Raw genomic sequence first — 18,875 nt, forward strand, 5'->3', positions numbered from 1 at the left:
GTAGGCCCCACCTCTAGGAAGGGGCAGTGCTGGGATTGGAGCCCAGGCCTCACTCCCCTGCGCTCACCCGCTGGGCCCTTGCCTGGAATTGCATAGACTGCAGGCCTGTGATCTTGACTGAAACCTGCGGCATGCTGAGAGACCAGGGGGCCCTCAGTTCTAGCAACTGAGGCACGGGGAACAGCTGAGCCTCCAAGCCACCTTTGAGGCGTTGCTTGTTTTCTGAATCAGACAGTTCTAGATAAATCCCTGGTACTTTTGCTCCGTGATCCAGCCCAGCACGATTGTGATCTAAGCTGGCCTGTCAGGAGGACAAATTGTTTTGTAGGTTTCTTTCTTTTTTTCCCCTTCTTTAAAAAAAAAAAAAAAAAAAAAAAAGTGAAGGCAATGCAGTGGAGTGCCATGCAACGAGGCTTCAGGGCACGAGGTGCCACTAGCTGTGCACGGGCGCTGGGCAGGCTGGGAGCAAGCTGGATGTTTGGGTGGGCTGGAGACCAGGCATGTTTTGCTCAGGTGTGCTCTGTTTATACAGATGACCTCTAATACACTGCCCTTGGGTGAGGAGAGGCTTAAAAAGTCAAGAACAGGGGCGCCTGGGTGGCTCAGTCGGTTGAGTGGCCAACTTCAGCTCAGGTCATGATCTCGCGGCCCGTGAGTTCGAGCCCCGCGTCAGTCTCTGTGCTGACAGCTCAGAGCCTGGAGCCTGTTTCAGATTCTGTGTCTCCCTCTCTCTCACCCTCCCCCGTTCATGCTCTGTCTCTCTCTGTCCCAAAAATAAATAAACGTTAAAAAAAAAAATTTTTTTTAAAAGTCAAGAACAGTCTTTGTGCATCATGAGCATCATGGAGTCATAGGGGGTCCAAGTGGCACAGAAGGCAGAGGGTGATGGGGTGCCACCTCAGGGCTCCCTGGGCTAAAGGACACGGCTAGCCCAGCCAGCTCTCTGTGTGCCTCTTTCACAAGCCCTGTGCTCCCAGCGGCTGCATCGTCACCATGGCCAAGGGTGAGTCTCTGAGCAAGAACTAGATGTTGAGCCAGCCTCAAGCAGAGGTCAGAATGTATCCAAGGATCAGAGTGGTCTTGCACATTAGTCCCAGACTCTGCCAGGCTGTCAGCATACCCAGATTATGGAGCTTTGTTGACACATGGAAATGGCTTTTAGAAACAAAAGCAGGTAACTAAAAAAAAAAATCCACTTGTACTCACACACTGGTGCTACATTTAAAGAAAGATTAATTATTGGAGTTTGGTGATCATTCTGGGCATAGAACTATAGGCTTTCAGAATGGAAAAGGACCCTAGGGCTAATTAATCAATTTGACAGATGAAGTGGGGCACCTGGGTAGCTCAGTTCGTTGAGCATCTGACTTCCACTCAGGTCGTGATCTCGCAGTTTGGTTTGTGAGTTCGAGCCCCACATTGGGCTCGCTGCTGTCAGTGCAGAGCCCACTTTGGATGCTCTCTCCCCCTCTCTCTGCCCTTCCCTTATTCATGCTCTCTCTCAACGATAAATAAAACCTTAAAAAAAAAAAAAAAAAAAGCAGATGCAGGAACCGCAGCCTTGGGAGGGAAGTGACTTGCCCAAGGTCACACTACTGGTTGTTGGCCCCTTGCCTGCCACAGACAAGGTGGGGAAAGCTGGTGTGTGTTCACCGCAGAGAACCACATTGCTTCTCACTGAGTGTGATGTGTGTCCATGGCTTCCATCATCCCGTGTGTTGTCCCATAAAATCCTTCCAGCAACCCTGTTTCTATACAGGAAGCCCGGAGCACAGAGAGCTTTAGTACCTTTTCCGGACTAGTAAGCAGAGGACCAGGATTTGACCCTGGACTGTGTGCTCCCAACACCTACATTCTTATTAACCCCATGGTGTACCTACAGGTACCATTTTCAAGGCAGTGGAAAATTACTGTATACCTGTCTCCCTGCCCTGCCTCCCCCTCCACTCCAGACTGATTGCTAATCCCTGGGATAGAAGGTGGTGGCAGAACTGGGCCCTCCCTCCTGGCACAGTAAGCATGCTGTGTCCAGGAAACATTTCCCTAGCGGTTCCTCGCCCTCCCTGCGCCCTCCCCCTGTGGTAAAGTGAGAAGGTACAGAAAAGTATTAGCATAAAGTTTGTATAAAATCTGTAAGAGGCGATCTGTGTACCTGTTTTATGGCCGTTACAGGATAAAGTGATATCATTGCTCCTCTGGTGGTTTTCTTCTCTTTATAAAAATAACAAAATTACCATTTTTTTTCCTTCTGGGTATGATCCTTGGGCCAGCAGCCTCAGCATTACCTGGGAGCTTATCAGAAATGCAGCCTCTGAATGAGACTCTGCATTTTAACAAGATCCCTGGTGAGTCCCTCACACAATGAGTCTGCGAAGGGCTCTTGCCCTCTGTATCCTTGCTCTCTGCTTGACAAGTGGGAGGTCCCCAGTGTTTGTCAATTGCCAACCAGCCAAGCATCGTTTTTACCTTTGACCGAGACCCGTGTCACAAATGTATGGGACAGCAAACAGGGGCAGGCCAAGGTAGAGCTGGCTTAAATGAGATGGAAAGGCACACAGATTTTTTCTGGCTTGAGAAGTAACACATTTTGCTGCAGTTCAGTTGCCTTTGTGCCTGGGTCAGCGATGCCTACGTAGTCTCCCCAACGTCCAGCTCCTGGGTTGGAACGCCCCCCTCTGCGAGGGTGAAGGGCGCTGAGCTGGATTGATTGAGCTTAACTGCGGACACAAGGTTAAATTCTACACATGCTGCTCTCTGTTTTCCTTACTACATTCTGCCTGCATTCTGCTCACTGTCCTGGAAAGCACCCCAGCATGTGTCCTGGGCACTTCTCTCCTGTGTTCCTAGTGCCGTGGGCCTGCTGGGGGCAATGAGCCGATTCTGAAGATAACTCTCTGGCTTTGTCTTCATCCTGATGAGAGTCCCTCCCTCTGCCTCAGCTCAGAGGAAGGGCAGGATTGTGGAACTAAGCTGGGGCCTGACCACCCATGCCAGGCCAACCGCTCTTGGGTCCTCAGCAGCCCAGCCTGCTGGCTGCAGACCCTACAGATTCTTGGTTAGGTCTTAGGGCTTCCCGAAGATTTGAGCTTCATCCTAGCAGTGATGTACAGGACCTTATATTTGGAGGCCTGGGGTCTCCAGGGCCAGTACCAGGAAGGGCACTGTCCAGAGGGCTGTGGGCAACTTTGGGTCAGGTTACCATCTGGGTCTCTTCATTGATAGTCTTTGTCACACTGGCACCTCATCACAGATACACATTCCTGGGCTCCTGGGGCCAGCATTTCTTTTTTTTTTTTTTTTTTTTTTTTAAATATGAAATTTATTGTCAAATTGGTTTCCATACGACACCCAGTGCTCATTCCAACAGGTGCCCTCCTCAATGCCCATCACCCACCCTCCGCTGCCTCCCACCCCCCATCAACCCTCAGTTTGTTCTCAGTTTTTAAGAGTCTCTTATGTTTTGGCTCTCTCCCTCTCTAACGTTTCTTTCTTTCTTTTTTTTTTTTTTTCCTTCCCCTCCTCCATGGTCTTCTGTTAAGTTTCTCAGGATCCACATAAGAGTGAAACCATATGGTATCTGTCTTTCTCTGTATGGCTTATTTCACTTAGCACCACACTCTCCAGTTCCACCCACGTTGCTACAAAAGGCCATATTTCATTCTTTCTCATTGCCACGTAGTACTCCATTGTGTATATAAACCACAATTTCTTTATCCATTCATCAGTTGATGGACATTTAGGCTCTTTCCATAATTTGGCTACTGTTGAAAGTGCTGCTAAAAACATTGGGGTACAGGTGCCCCTATGTATCAGTACTCCTGTATCCTTTGGGTAAATTCCTAGCAGTGCTATTGCTGGTTCATAGGGTAGATGTATTTTTAATTTTTTGAGGGACCTCCACACTATTTTCCAGAGCAGCTGCACCAGTTTGCATTCCCACCAACAGTGCAAGAGGGTTCCCATTTCTCCACATCCTCGCCAGAATCTATAGTCTCCTGATTTGATCATTTTAGCCACTCTGACTGGTGTGAGGTGGTATCTGAGTGTGGTTTTGATTTGTATTTCCCTAATGAGGAGCGACGTTGAGCATCTTCTCATGTGCCTGTTGGCCATCTGGAGGTCTTCTTTAGAGAAGTGTCTATTCATGTTTTCTGCCCATTTCTTCACTGGATTATTTGTTTTTCAGGTGTGGAGTTTGGTGAGCTCTTTATAGATTTTGGATACTAGCCCTTTGTCCCATATGTCATTTGCAAATATATTTTCCCATTCCGTTGGTTGTCTTTTAGTTTTGTTGATTGTTTCCTTTGCAGTGAAGAAGGTTTTCATCTTCATGAAGTCCCAGTAGTTCATTTTTGCTCGTAATTCCCTTGCCTTTGGGGATGTGTCAAGTAAGAAATTGTTGCAGCTGAGGTCAGAGAGGTTTTTTCCTGCTTTCTCCTCTAGGATTTTGATGGTTTCCTGTCTCACATTCAGGTCCTTTATCCATTCTGAGTTTATTTTTGTGAATGGTGTGAGAAAGTGGTCTAGTTTCAATCTTCTGCATGTTGCTGTCCAGTTCTCCCAGCACCATTTGTTAAAGAGACTGTCTTTTTTCCATTGGATGTTCTTTCCTGCTTTGTCAAAGATTAGTTGGCCATACGTTTGTGGGTCTAATTCTGGGGTTTCTATTCTATTCCATTGGTCTATGTGTCTGTTTTTGTGCCAATACCATGCTGTCTTGATGATTACAGCTTTGTAGTAGAGGCTAAAGTCTGGGATTGTGATGCCTCCCGCTTTGGTCTTCTTCTTCAGTATTACTTTGGCTATTCGGGGCCTTTTGTGGTTCCATATGAATTTTGGAATTGCTTGTTCTAGCTTCGAGAAGAATGCTGGTGCACTTTTGATTAGGATTGTATTGAATGTGTAGATAGCTTTGGGCAGTATTGACATTTTGACAATATTTATTCTTCCAACCCATGAGCATGGAATGTTTTTCCATTTCTTTGTATCTTCTTCAATTTCCTTCATAAGCTTTCTGTAGTTTTCAGCATACAGATCTTTTACATCTTTGGTTAGATTTATTCCTGGGTATTTTATGCTTCTTGGTGCAATTGTGAATGGGATCAGTTTCTTTGTCTTTCTGTTACTTCATTATTAGTATATAAGAATGCAACTGATTTCTGTACATTGATTTTGTATCCTGCGACTTTGCTGAATTCATGTATCAGTTCTAGCAGACTTTTGGTGGAGTCTATCAGATTTTCCATGTATAATATCACTTTCTCTGTCCTCCCCTTGAGAGAGATACAAGGGTTCAGAACAAGTCTTCTCCAAATGTGCCACTTTGGTATGTAGACTGTTTTGAGCTGAAGGCAATTGAGACCCTGCAGGCTCAAGAGAAACTTTTGCTCCTCTCTTAACTACCTAGAAGAATCTAAATTGGGAGTCTTTCCCAGAATAAGAGTTATTACTGGACATAAATTTTATCTGAATAATCCATCTGTATGGCAGGGCAAACATCTGATTACCAAACATCTGCTCTTTTTATTGCCCTATGAATTGCCCTCCTCCCCTTTGAAGCCCCAGGCCCCTATCCCATTCCTTAGTTCAGGATGGCATCTATACCTCATTTAACCTTTCCGTCTTTGAGCCTCTCAAGCATGTAGAGTTCCCGTTTGTACAAAATTAATGTTGATTTTCTCCTGTTAATCTGTTTCATGTCGCTTTAATTCTCCTACCAGCTGGAAGAACCTTTGAAGGACAGGCGAAATTTTTTTTCTGCTCAGCTGAGACCTGGCTACCCCCAGCGAAGACCCCTGTGGCTGTAGCTCACAGGGCCTGGGGCACACTCTCCCCCAGCTGCCTTTCTGAACCATTGTCCCTCCATCTTCACTCACCATTCTCCTCTTTTAAATTTCTGCCATCTGATTTCCTTTGTTCACTCATTCTTTAATCTGTCCATTCATCCATTTGAAACTTAACAGTTCTCAAGGGCCTGCTAGGAACCAAATACCCACACCAGGCCCTAAAGTCATAAAGAAGAATAACACATTCTGGTTGTCAATCTCAGGGTTCCTGACTCTACTTCTACCTTCCATACACAGGCAAATCCCTTATCCAGCTTTTATTGATTCCTCATTGCCCTCGTAAACCATTTCTCTCTCTCAAACCCTTATTTGTACCCAAGGCCCTCTGTCTCCATAGGTGACTTCACCTCCTACCTTCCCAAGATTTAGAGTTCGCCATAACTGAGCTTTCTCAGTATCCCCAATTCCTGACTCAAAACCTGCATCTTCTCATTTATGTCCCTTCTCTAGTCTCAGATGTATCCTGGGTTTTCCCACTTCTTGGTAAACTCTTCTGCCTGGCTCCTATGGCCATAAGCAAATGTTTCATATCTCCCCACCATATTTTGCTCATCTATAACATGGAGATCATACTACTTACCTCATTTGTGTATTATAGACATTAAATGAATCAATGCATTTGAGGACTTAAAATAGGAACTGACACACAGTAAGTACTCCCTATTAGCCATCATCATGATGATCATTCCTCAAAGTACCCACACTGCCACTCCCCCTACATTTCTTCCCTCTTTTTTAATTTTTTTTTTTGACGTTTATTTATTTTTGAGACAGAGAGAGACACAGCATGAACGGGGGAGGGGCAGAGAGAGAGGGAGACACAGAATCGGAAGCAGGCTCCAGGCTCCGAGCCATCAGCCCAGAGCCCGACGCGGGGCTCGAACTCGCGGACCGCAAGGTCGTGACCTGAGCTGAAGTCGGGCGCTCAACCGACTGAGCCACCCAGGCGCCCCCATTTCTTCCCTCTTTAGTCTGGCATACACATTCCTTTCCCTCGGCGTATAGACTCCCATCCTGTCCACATTCTCCCCAGTGCTAAGTGTCCAGCTCCTTGGTGTGTATCACTCACCTCTGTCAAAGTCTGTTGCCTCCTATAGCATTTCCAGGTTCCCATCCTCTGCAGCTTTTAATACTGCCATACTCTCATATGCAGTGAGAATGACCCCAGTGATGGGGGCAGTTTAGGGTGGGAAGGGAGCCAGGAGGATCCAGGGAAACTAATGATCTAGAGAATAAGGAGAGGTGGGCCCCCAGAAATTCCCAAGGAGCCGGCGAGTTGGTTCTGTGGGGGTACGCGCAGGGTGATGCAGTCAGAGGGGACCTATCCCAGCTTCCCATTGTCACTGGAGCAGAGTGCCTTCTGGTGGCGAGGTTCACGGAGGGAGAACTGAGTAGGTAGCTCAGGTGGGGTTTGAAGAACCATGACACCAAGGTGAGGCCATCATCATGACCATTGAAATTATTGAGGGTGCCCTTAAGGGTGGAGCAAGTGGAAGAGGGTTTGGGTGGTGGGCATGGCGACGAGCGAGGGGGCAAGGAGGATTCAGGCTGTGATGGATAGGGGACAACTGCTCTGGAAGTGGGACGTGGGGTGGGGAGGCAGTGTGCACTGCTCCCAGGAGGCCTGGGAGGAGGCGGCATGATTGGTTTCTGCTTGGGGAGGGTGGGGGCTGAGATACTTAGTACTGTTTGAGGTGTCATTCTGTCCAGATCAGTGAATGAGAAGCAGAGAATGGGCAGTTGATGTCAGCAAAAGGGCTTGAAGGGCGGCATCTAGGGAGAGAAGGCCTGGAGACCCACTGGATTGGATAGGGATGAGGGGGAGGGGGAGGGGGAGCACGTTTGGGGACAGTCAGACTAGGTCACAGGGCTGGGGACGGGAGGTTGGAATGGGCACAGAGAGCCCACAGGCCCGGCTGGAGGTCTGCATGGCTCCTCGGGGATTCCCACAGCAGATGGATGGCCCACAGCCTGAGTCGGTACGGGCTGCTCAGGCCATCAGTGTGGGGCACAGGTAGCTGGGCTACTCCAAGGTTCTACATCTCTCCTGGCTCCTCCTCTTCCATCCCCAAAATGTTGGAACTCCCCAGAATTCTGTCATGCTTGCTTCACACTCTGCACTTGTGACCAGGTCCCGCTGGCATCTGTTCAAGACTGAATGGGTCATTCCCCTTTTATCCTCTTAGCCTTGCCCTGGCTGTTAGTGTCCATCACGCATGAAATAGCCCAGGCATGAAGCCCCTCCGAGCTCCATCTGCCTGCTTGAACCCTCCAGTGCCCCTTCCTCCGTTGTCTGTCCCTTGTCCCTCCCCAGCCTCCCCCCCCCCCCCCCCCCCCCCCCCCCCCCCCCCGCCATGCAGCCATCCAGGGCCTAAACCAGTTCTGGCACATCGTGCTCTGGAGCTATTTGTCAGAGGGAGTGACCATGAATTCCCCAGCCCACCCACCTGTGTTCACAGCTCTGGGGCAGCAGGTGTGGGAAGAAGCCCACGTGGCCGGGAGGTCGAGGCAGGCTGGGCCTGGGCAGTGGTGGGTGGGCCCTTGCATGCTCCTTGGCTGTATGAGAGGAGAGACTGGCCCTTCAGAGAAGGGCATCCCACCCTCCTGTGGGCATGGGGGAGTGGGCAGCCTGGGACTCTGGCTCTGCCCTGCCATGGGAGGCCTCTGGCTGACCAGCAGCCCTTTCGGAGGTCTCCCGGAGGAAGGAGGACTGTGGACATTTGGAGGGCCACCTTGTGGCAGGTTAGAGGCCTTCCTGGCAGGGATGTCTGCCCTCCATGATTCCACTGCTGCGTCCTGCAGTGAAGACTGGTCATAACTGGTGCAGCTTTGGGAATGAGACAGTGTTAGTCACCTTTATTCTAGACTTCATGAAGCAAGAAGCCATATGACAACAGAAGCCTCCAGATGGTTTCTGGCTGGCGAGGTGGACGAGGGTTGATCTCTAAGGATCATCACACCATGAGAGGAGCCTGGGCAGGGTGGGGTGTCTGCCCTTGTGTGGCAGTCAGGGCCACTTCTCAGGGGCATGGTGCTGGGCATGGTTTGTGCACACAGTTGCTCCTAGAGTCCCATTTATAGCCCTGTGGGTCTCACCCCCCACCATCTCCATGCCCTTGCTGAGCAAACCAAAGCCCTGAGAGGCCCAGGGATCTGCACAGCTTGCCCTTACCCCAGCCTCCTGATTCCAGATGCAGACCTCTTCATCTCACTGCATTTCATGACTGCAGTATTGGTGTATTCACATCAGGGTCTCCTCTCCTTGATAGACCACTGGTTTCTTCCTTGCAAGAATGATCTACTGGCCATTGTATCAGGGTCCGTTAGGTGCTCTGTTAATGATCGCTGATTGATTATTCTCTCAACTCAGCGTGTTGTCTGGTGTTCCTGCACGGCTCCCTAAGAACTAGGAGACATTGTGGACTTTCGGGCATCTCTCTGCTGGCCAACTGGTGTTACATAAGCTCTTACCCACCCCCCACCACCATACCCACACCCACATTTCTGAATCGCTCTGCTTTTCCCTACAACCTGTGTGTTCAGCTGCAGACATCTACCTCCTCCCTACCTCTCTCACCCTTCTGGACAGACGTGACCCAGCCTGTCATGATGGCCTGTCTCGGCTCACTGGGAGTAGCGGGAGTCAGGGAATTTGCTGAGGGCTTCTCCAGACTGCACAGGCGCCCTCCTCGTCCGGACAGTGAGAACACAGCTGAAGATAAGATGCACTGTTTTCCTTCATCTTCACTGTTGGGGAGTGTATGCCCCCTTCCCCAGTTTATATGCCAAAGTCCTAATTCCCAGTGCCTCAGACTGCGACCTTGTTTGGAAACAGGGTCGTCACAGATGTAATTAAGATGAGGTCACACTGGAGTGGGTAGGCCCCTAACCCAGTATGACTAGTATCTTAAAAGGGGGGAGATTTGGACACAGACACACAAACAGCAAGAATGCTATGTCAAGATGAAGGCAGATATTGGGGCAATGCTTCTAAAGGAAGCCGGAGATTGCCAACACATCACCAGAAGCCTGGGGAGAGGCGTGGAACAGGGTCTTGCTCAACCCTCAGAGGGAACCAGCCCTACTGACATGTGGATCTCGGATTTCCAGCTTCCAGAACTGGAGAGGATCAGCTGATGTTGTTGAGGCCACCTGGTCTGTGGCACTTTGTTAGGGCAGCCCTAGCAGACCGCAGCAGAGAGCTCAGCCATCTTGTAGTTAAGACTGACGAGCCCGTTGTTCAGGTCATAAGAGTCTGCCCTCTAGAAAATTTGGCTCATGTTATAGCTACCCCAGTGCGCTGTTGTGACCTCCTACCCCAGCGAAAGGCTCCAGAATGGCATCCGGAACACACAGATGGTGGGGAGGTATGCTCAACAGATAGGAACCCCTGTCGCCCTCCCCTTGTCCCCCAGACCATCCTCTGCTCATCTCACTCCCGTGAACCCTCATTCTCTCAGAGTGGGGCAGACGCTGCAGAAATGCCAGGAGTTTGCAGAGGAGGCTGCGTTCATGCCTCTGGTGCAGGGAGAGGCAAGTGGAAGGCCCCAGTGCCACTGCCTTCTGGAGGAGGGCCCCCAGCAAACCCCTGCCGTGTGGCTCTCCTGCCGGGCAGTCTGCTTCCGACACTCCTGGCTCTGCCCAGGTGCCGCCTGCCTCAACCCCTGCCCTGTCTTCCTCTCTCAGTTCTGGGCATATTGTGGTTGGAAACCCAGTTGCTGGCCCACAAACAGGGCTGGTCTTTGAAAGCAAACATATGTTTCTTGTGAGGTCCTGCAAACAAGGGCGAACATATGCTTTCCAGCCTGCTGCCCCAAGCAAGGCCCGTCAGTCATTTAGGTGCCTAGGTCCCCTTCCAGGTGGAGGCGTGTTGAGCTTGGAAGAGGTAGTCCCTGCCAGGTGGGAAAGCGTGAACTCTGCGCTTCTTGAAAGGCTGGCACTAAGTGGCACCGCCCCACCTGCCCCAGGGCTCATTTAGGGCTGGGAAGGAGCGGTTGCCTTTTCTGAGCAGAGGCATTTGTGGAAAAGGAAAATGATTAGCCTGGGATCGTGGGGTTGCCTTTTCAGCGGTGTGACTATGGACAGCGTCATTTCTGAGTTTCAGCATCCTCCTTTGTAAAAAAGGAACACGAGCTAAGAGTCTTTATGTGTCTTCAGGTTCGAGTAGGCTGGTGGTTCCCGGAGGGGTCCCTCTCATCTCGGTCCTACCGCTAAAAGTCCGTGTGACTTTGGGAACATTTCTGTACAGCAAAGCTAGAGACCTAACTTGCTAGCAAGGGATCCTGATAAGGGTCAGCTTTACTCCTGGCAGTAAGGAATGCCCCAGGAAAATGGCCATTTAAAGCTTCATGGTGGGGGTGCCTGAGTGGCTCAGTCGGTTAAGCATCCGACTCTTGATTTTGACTCAGGTCACGATCTCTCGCTTTATGAGTTTGAGCCCCACACTAGGTTCCGCACTGTTCTGCCTGCTTGGGATTCCCTCTCTCTCTCTCTCTCTCTCTCTCTCTCTCTCTCTGAAGAGTCTGTGCCCATCTCCCAGAACTTCAGCCCAAGATAGGACTGAGAGACATTGTCCTTGCTCTGAAATCATCCCCACATCACCCAGAATTGTCACCTCACGGGACCTGGGGTGGATGGAACCCTGGGCTATCACTGAACATTGCTTTTCACTCCTGGCCTTTCCTCTCAGAGGACTGGAAAACAGGGCCCCTTCCAAGTCAAACAAAAGCTAATTGGTCCTGGTACACAAGCATGGGCATAAAGGGAGTAGTGTTTCCTGATTCCAGCCTTCACTGATTAGACAGCATCCAGACAGTATGCTTCCTCCGGGAAGGGGCCCAGCCTTGCTTGCTCATTAGTGACTTTGCCCTTGACTCTGATGAACACTCAAGGGGTGAGCCACAGTGAGGAGAGGTGCCATAGACATTGTTGTCCTCACAAATCTCAGAAAATGGAGCCTTCCTTACCTGGGAACCTAGAGCTTGAACTCAGCCTGAGTCAGCAGGGTCTTCTAGAACCTTCCTAGGGAGCTCTATGCAGACTGTCCAGGCTCGTTGTATGTTCCCATCCTTGCTTCTCCCGTCTTGAAAGTGAAAGTGGAAAGCTCTGACCCTTAGCTAAGAAAGACCAGCCCAGGAGAAAATCATGGAGAGATAGGCAGGGCAAGAGAGTCTGTGATTTGGGATGGTGGGAGGAGAAAGGGTTATTTGTGACAATGAACGTGTTTCTTTCACAGGGAATGTGAACTTTAGGTTCTCCGGCCAGGCTCTCTTATTGAGAGACTTGCTGGAGTGACTTTGTCAGTGATCAACAGGGAAGGACTTGAGAGAGGAAATGACTTTGTTTTCAAAACGATTTCAAATACTTCTTTCCATCAAGATGGGTTTTCTTCATGAAAACTAGTTTACTCATTTTTAATAATGTTTTTTATGATTGTTAGTTAGGACATACTCACTAGAAACAATTTAGGAAATTCATTGCCCATAAGTGGAAGAATGTGCTTGAAGGTTCTTAATTGGTATTTCCCCAACAAGGCTTGTTGATTTCTAGAAAGACTCAGTATTTACAATGGGCCATCTGCACAGGGGTTTGCTTTGCAGTTTGAAGCCGTCCCTGAAGGGAAAGAAATCTTATCCCCTCTAATGTGGGTCTCCAGGTGACAGTGGAGGATGGGAACAAGCCTCCATAGAGGCCCAAGTCCAGCTGACGAGTCAGGGCAACATGGCTGGACTATGGGCTTAGAACTTAATCTGAGAAACTTCTGGAAGCTCCAGGACTTGGAACCAGATACCTACATTCATACAGAGGTTTCCTGCAGCCTCAGCACATACCACTGGCAGTGGCCTGTGAATATATGCGGCCAGCCCCAGGCCCTGTGAGGAAGGCGAGGGTCTGAGGCACTCTCTGACCCCCCTCAGAGAGGCTCTCGGGGCTGACCTCCGGTCAGTGAAGCACCAGCAACCTCTGCATCACCTGTTGGCCTGGTCCCCAGAGCCTGTGGCCTTGGGTATGTCAGCCAAATTCAGAAATGAGATTGAGCTCCAAATGCTGCTCCTGGAAACTCGAGCCTGTGGAATCTGAGGCAAAAGTGAAAGGGGCCTTAGGGATCCGAGGCCTCATATTTGAGTCGGGCCTGACCCTGACGCCCTGAGAACCTCTCTCCCCTCGCTGTTGGAATGCAGACAGTAATGTCCCTGTGTCCCTAGGAGCCGAGGTGGGGAGTGTAAGAGGGCTCTGCCATCCTCGTGGTGCTGTGGCAGGTGAGGAATTGGCAATCCCACCCCGTTAGGCCGTTTCACACGGGGCCAGAGCCCCTCACGTAAGCCTTGTTTGGTAGAAGCTTAGCTGGCTTGCTCCTGGACCTGAAGTTAACCATTTGGAAGAAATATGGTAAAATGGACAAAGTTGCTAGACTGCATTCCACTGCCCCCGCGATCCCATCACTGTAGGCTTTTGTGGCTAGAAGGGCTGCAGCATCTCCGTTTGCTCTAGAAGCTTATTTTTGCCAAGGTTGTTATCATCAAGCAGGCGCCAGACCTCTGTTCCACTCATAGTCCAATTATGGCAAAATTCAAACAATAGACCTGTTATTCCACTTGTAAGAATGTCCAAGGGGAGCGCTTTCCCCTCACCAGAATCAAACTCTCGGTGCCCTTTGTGATATGCGAGACCTCAAGGAAGGGCTCTCCATTCCCAGACATGCAGAAATGTGTGGGAACTGGAAAATGGATCGCTGCAGCCACCGTGGGCCGGGACCCTGGTTTTCTTTCCACTGCGCCGTCCGCTTCACCACACAGATCCTGCCCTGTGAGTGGTCGGGGGAGTGACCTCTGGCAGGCCTGGGGGTGGTATTTCCAGGCTGGGGGCAGACTTGGTTTCCCCTGACGCGTTCCCCATCCTGAGGACTCTGAGGGGAAGGAGTGGGGCTAGTAAGAATAGGGGGGATGTAGTCTGATGTGGAATGCTCCCCTGCCCCTTGCCCATGACACAGGGCCTGCCATCTCTCTTCCTTCCTGCCAGCCTTGGGCTCCACTGCTGACTGTGCATCTGGGGACATGGAGCCTGGGCCCTCTCTGCCTCCGCCTTCTGCCCACCCCTGCAGCGCGCACGGGAACTTGCACAGGCACTTCAGGGGGTTGGAGAACAGAGTGGCCAGCACTCTAACCCTGTCACCCACAAGGAGGTGTCTGGATCTGTCTTCCCTCCTCCAAATGGAAGCATTTGGATAGAGGACCTAGAAGGGTCCCTCTGGCTCTAACACCCCATGAACCGTAGGCCTAGATCAGATTTCTAAACCCGCCTTGAGAAAAACGGACACCGAGGTGATGTTCTCTCTAAAATAGCCATAATTCTACCTGGCCATCCTGTAGCCACTTTTCATCCTAAGCCATGCACTTGTGCCCAGAGCTGTTTCAAGCCTCCAACCCCTGTCCACCCTTTCAGAAGTGCTAGGCTTGGGGCCTCAATAAATGAGGCTTGTTCTAAAGCAGAAAACGATTTCGTTTCAGCCTGCAGTTAGCTTCCTACCTCTTCACCAGATTCAGAAGCACTCCTCCCCACTTCTCTCCTCTCCTTTTCAAGATCACAGTCAAAGACAAGGGGTTAGAAGGTTCTACCTGGAGCGCCTGGGTGGCTCAGTTGGTTAAGGGTCTGGCTCTTGATTTTGGCTCAGGTCACAATCTCTCAGTTTTGGGAGTTCGAGCCCCACATTAGATTCCATGCTGACAGTGCAGAGCCTGCTTGGCATCCCCCTTTCTCTCTCTCTCTCTCTGTGTCTGTCTCTCTCTCTCTCTCTCTCTCTCTCTCTCTGCTCCTCCCCTCATGGAGAGAGACACTCATGTTGTCTCTGTCTCTCTCTCAAAATAAATAAATAAACTTAAAAAAAAAAGGAAAGGAAGGAAGGGAAGAAAGGAAGGAAAGAAAGAAAGAAAGAAAGAAAGAAAGAAAGAAAGAAAGCTAGCTAGCTCTATCTGGGTCATTTCTGTCTTAAGAAGTGGACTTCAGAGACAGATGCCTTGGTTTATTTAGTCCCTGGTTCTGCAGCGGCTTACTAGCTGTGTGACTTTGGGCAAGCTATAGACCTCTCTGTGCATCAGTTTCCTCAGCTGTGAAGTACCATACCATCCCACAGAGCACCTATGGTGGGGAGTAAATAAGCTGATTTCATGCAGTGCCTGCTGCTTGCTAAGTCCTATACAAACGCTCGTGATGACGTCATCCTGGAGTAGCAGAGGCTGATGGGAAGACCACGAGGCTTGCAGTAAGGAGAATGCACCGCACGATGCTGATTCTGAACCTCAGACTTGCCCAGTTTTCGTAGCTGTGAAACTGGAGTGGAAATGGCCTCTCCCTCCAGGCTGGTTGTGAAGCCCCAGGAAAATAGGGCCAGCAGACTGTTTCACCCACCCAAACCAGGTTAAATCTGCTCTCTTTCCCCTTCCCAGGCACACGTTCTGGCAGTTCCGCCATGAGAACCCCAAGACCCGGGTTGGGAGCCCGCCCCCCGAGGGGCTCCCCGGCTTCAACAGCGGAGTGATGCTGCTGAACCTGGAGGCCATGCGCCAGTCCCCCCTCTACGGCCGCCTGCTGGAACCCTCGCAGGTGCAGCAGCTGGCTGACAAGTACCACTTCCGCGGCCACCTCGGGGACCAGGACTTCTTCACCATGATCGGCATGGAGCACCCCGAGCTCTTCCACGTGCTGGACTGCACCTGGAACCGGCAGCTTTGCACCTGGTGGAGGGACCACGGCTACAGTGACGTCTTTGAAGCCTACTTCCGGTGTGAGGGCCATGTCAAGATCTACCATGGGAACTGCAACACCCCTATCCCGGAGGCCTAGGTACATTCTCGTCCGCCATGCCCTCGGATCTCTGGATCTCCTGGAAGCAAAGGGGCGCCTCTGTTACAGGCCCCAGGGTGGCGTCTGACTCTCCGTGGGGATGTCCTTTGTGATGACAGCTGCAGCTGTCCCACCCCACAGGTTGTTGTCCTGAGGCCACCCGGTGAGGCCTGGCCTACACATTGCTGGTGCTTGGGCCTTTTCTCTCCAGGGTACCAGGCATCGTGGAGGGCAAACACATAGACATCTTCCGTTGGGCTAGGAAGCGGGCATTTAAAGAGAAGAAAGGAAAGAAAATGGCGCTCTGTGCCCTTAGCCCCCAAAGAATGGAAATGCCTGGCCTTTTTTAGACCAAATATAAATTTATTTTACATTAACAAGCTTCCATTTTGCAGGAAAGAACAAAACAGTACTGCTGTAGATCCCAGGGAGCTCTGAACGAGTGAGCCAGGGTTTTAACAGCCAGCCCAGAGTTTAAGCATCCAAATCAACATCAGCCTTCCACATGTGCACCCTGGGAGGCTGTGTGCTTGTTCCCGCGATGCCCACATTACCTCGTATAGGTTTAAAGGTCACCACCTCTGTGGGGAGAGAGCCTTTATGGCCAGCAGTGGCCCACATGAGAAAACTGGGCTCATTATTTCAGCCTCCACAGCTTTTCTCTCCCAACTACATCACAGAACCTCATTATCCCTTATTCATCCAAGCCGGCTTCAGGTGACCAGACTGTGCTCAGAAATCAGATCCGCCATCAAAGAACAGAGCTTGGCCACCCCCAAGGACACGCAGTAGAGTTGTCTGGACGGGAAAGACTCATTCTAAAGAGGAGCCCAGCAGTGTATGTGCATAAACGTGTGGCCCAGAAGGGGTGCCGCTCATAGGCTGATAAGCATTCAGTCTCTGTTTAAAAAAATCATCCTGTGACTTTCTTATTGTATCATATCAGATCCTGTACCTTAGAAAAAATTAGGCTCTTCTCTGAATGAGTTCCCTTGTAAGATGCAGACATGAAGCCCCTGGTGGTCCATTTTGTCTACTCTAGCAGAGGTCCTCGGGATGGGGGAACTGCTGTTAGATTTTCATCTCCTTTTATTTCAATTTCATTTACTTTTTTATTTCTTTTCACCATGAGTGAGAACAGCTAATAAATCATTTGAGAACACAATGATTATGCTGTTTGTTCTCTGATCACAGCTTACTGCTACCTGAAGGTTCCGAATCAAGAGTGTAATCAGTGAATCAGTGTCATTCAGAGCCACCCGCCTGCCCCCCCCCCCCCCCCCCCGCCCCACCGCCCAAGTCCACATGATTAAGCTAAGCGTGCTCACTGCGGACTGCAGACCACGGACCACAGGGGAGCGTGTCTGAGGCGGGAGCAGGGAGGGTAACAGTGCTGTGTCACTCGAGAACCATTGCATTCTGGGTATAGGTGGGCCCGTCTGCTCCCGGGAGCAAAGGCAGTCCCTTTCCTTCTCACCTTTCCTAGCCCAGACTGCCCGGTTACATCATCCCCTGACGAAGTGGAGCGTGTCCCTCTCCTGACTCTGCTCTGACAGAACTGGTCTGTTCTCTTAGGTACTCGACTTCCTATTTATAGCTACTAGTTATTGAATGCCTGCTGTGTGCATCGTATTGGGGGATTTATGTATGCTCTTGATAATACTCATGAAAACCTCATGAAGGCAATTCAAATTCTAAAATTTATTGTAAGAAAATAGCAAGAGATGTGGACAGAGAGTCATTATTTATCACACTGAGTTTTTTTAATAGAGAACAACCGGGAGCAACCTCCAGTGTTGACTAGGGGAGTGGATAAATAATGTATGCTATATCCAAGGAATAAAATGTGGGCATTAAAATCATATCTTTAAAGAATATCTAATGCCTTGGGAAATGCTTACAATGTACTGTTAAGAATGCAAAATATAAGATTATATGTACAGTGTGATCCTCATTTTAATTGTAAGATTACATATGTGTGTGTATGTGTACATGTAAAAAGAGAATCTGTTCTGCTATATTTAATTAAAACCCATATGTTTCAAACACCACATTAAAAAAAATTATTTCAATGGGAAAAAGATAAAATGCTAAAGAATTTTAGACTCAGAATAACAAAGGTATTTTTCCTACATCAATTTCAATAATTCACATGTTTCTGTAGCCATGAGAGTCTTCTGTTATTGCAAAGAAAAAGTAAACTGGTTGATCAAAATGGGCAAAGGCCAAGCCAAATCTCCTCATTTACTTTTGAGCTCACCTACTCGGGAGCTCCCCCTTCCTCTGTCACCAGTGGCCTTGGTGAACAGCGAAATAACACCCAGCGGGAAGTCCAGCCAGCCCAGCAGAGCCAACGGGCATTCCTGTGCTGTACGATGAGCCACTTTTGGACAGATCTTGGAGGGCCAGTTCATCACTGGAATCCTGTTATCATCATTGCAGTACAGACATAACCAATTGTGCTGTGGTTAATTTGTGTGATGAAAACTTTCACTGCAGAGCATATGTATGCCTATAGGAAGGAGTAAAACAGAAGACTGAAAACATTTCTGGGAACTAGGAAGGATTAAGGTGCTTTCTATCTTCATCTTTATTTATTTCTGTATTTCTGAATGTTAATTACTTTTGTAATAAACAATAAATGCTATTAAATTGTAGCCGCTGCCACAGGTAATTACAGGTAAGTGTCGCCCTGGCTATTCTACTCCTCGTTGGCCCTGGTTACCATTGACCGTAAGAAAACATAATCTCGGCTAAGTAGGCTCTGGGTTTTCAACTTTCCCTATGGATGCCCTAGTTCTCTAAATAAAAGTGACCTAATAATAGCATCTCCAGCCTCTGCTTTCATTTCTGATTCTATTATCTTTTGGCCTTTGGAAAGCTCGTGGGCTTGTGGAAGAGATTTATTCTTACATGTGTGTCAAAGCCTCGCTACAGCATCCCCTTCAATAGCATCTCATCAACCCAAAAAGCAGCGTGCTGGGTTAGTGGGCCCCCAGCCAGAGTGCACCAGGAGTTTGCGGGCTAAGGGAGCAAGTTAGCTGTGCCGCAGCCCCTGCTTTGACTAAAGGCCAAACCCTTGCTCATTCTAAGACTTCCTGGCTCGTGTCCACATGCAGGGCCCAGAGGTTTGGCTGAAGGTGGAGTTTGGCAGGGCAAGCAGAAATTTCCAAGCAGGCAGGGTGATAT

The 18,875-nt window shown here is 49.6% G+C and overlaps 1 protein-coding gene across 1 annotated transcript in view; it reads left to right on the plus strand.

Moving 5' to 3' along the window:
- The window catches only part of XXYLT1 (xyloside xylosyltransferase 1), a 169,886-nt gene extending 151,372 nt beyond the window's left edge, over positions 1-18,514 (plus strand). The window contains exon 4 of the mRNA XM_045502545.1: positions 15,290-18,514. Within this exon, the coding sequence (XP_045358501.1) occupies positions 15,290-15,686 (397 nt within the window). The 3' untranslated portion in view covers positions 15,687-18,514. The remainder of the gene's footprint in view (positions 1-15,289) is intronic.
- Positions 18,515-18,875: the final 361 nt, after the last annotated feature.

The sequence above is a fragment of the Leopardus geoffroyi genome, chromosome C2 (assembly GCF_018350155.1).
Source record: "Leopardus geoffroyi isolate Oge1 chromosome C2, O.geoffroyi_Oge1_pat1.0, whole genome shotgun sequence".
Lineage (NCBI taxonomy): Eukaryota > Metazoa > Chordata > Mammalia > Carnivora > Felidae > Leopardus > Leopardus geoffroyi.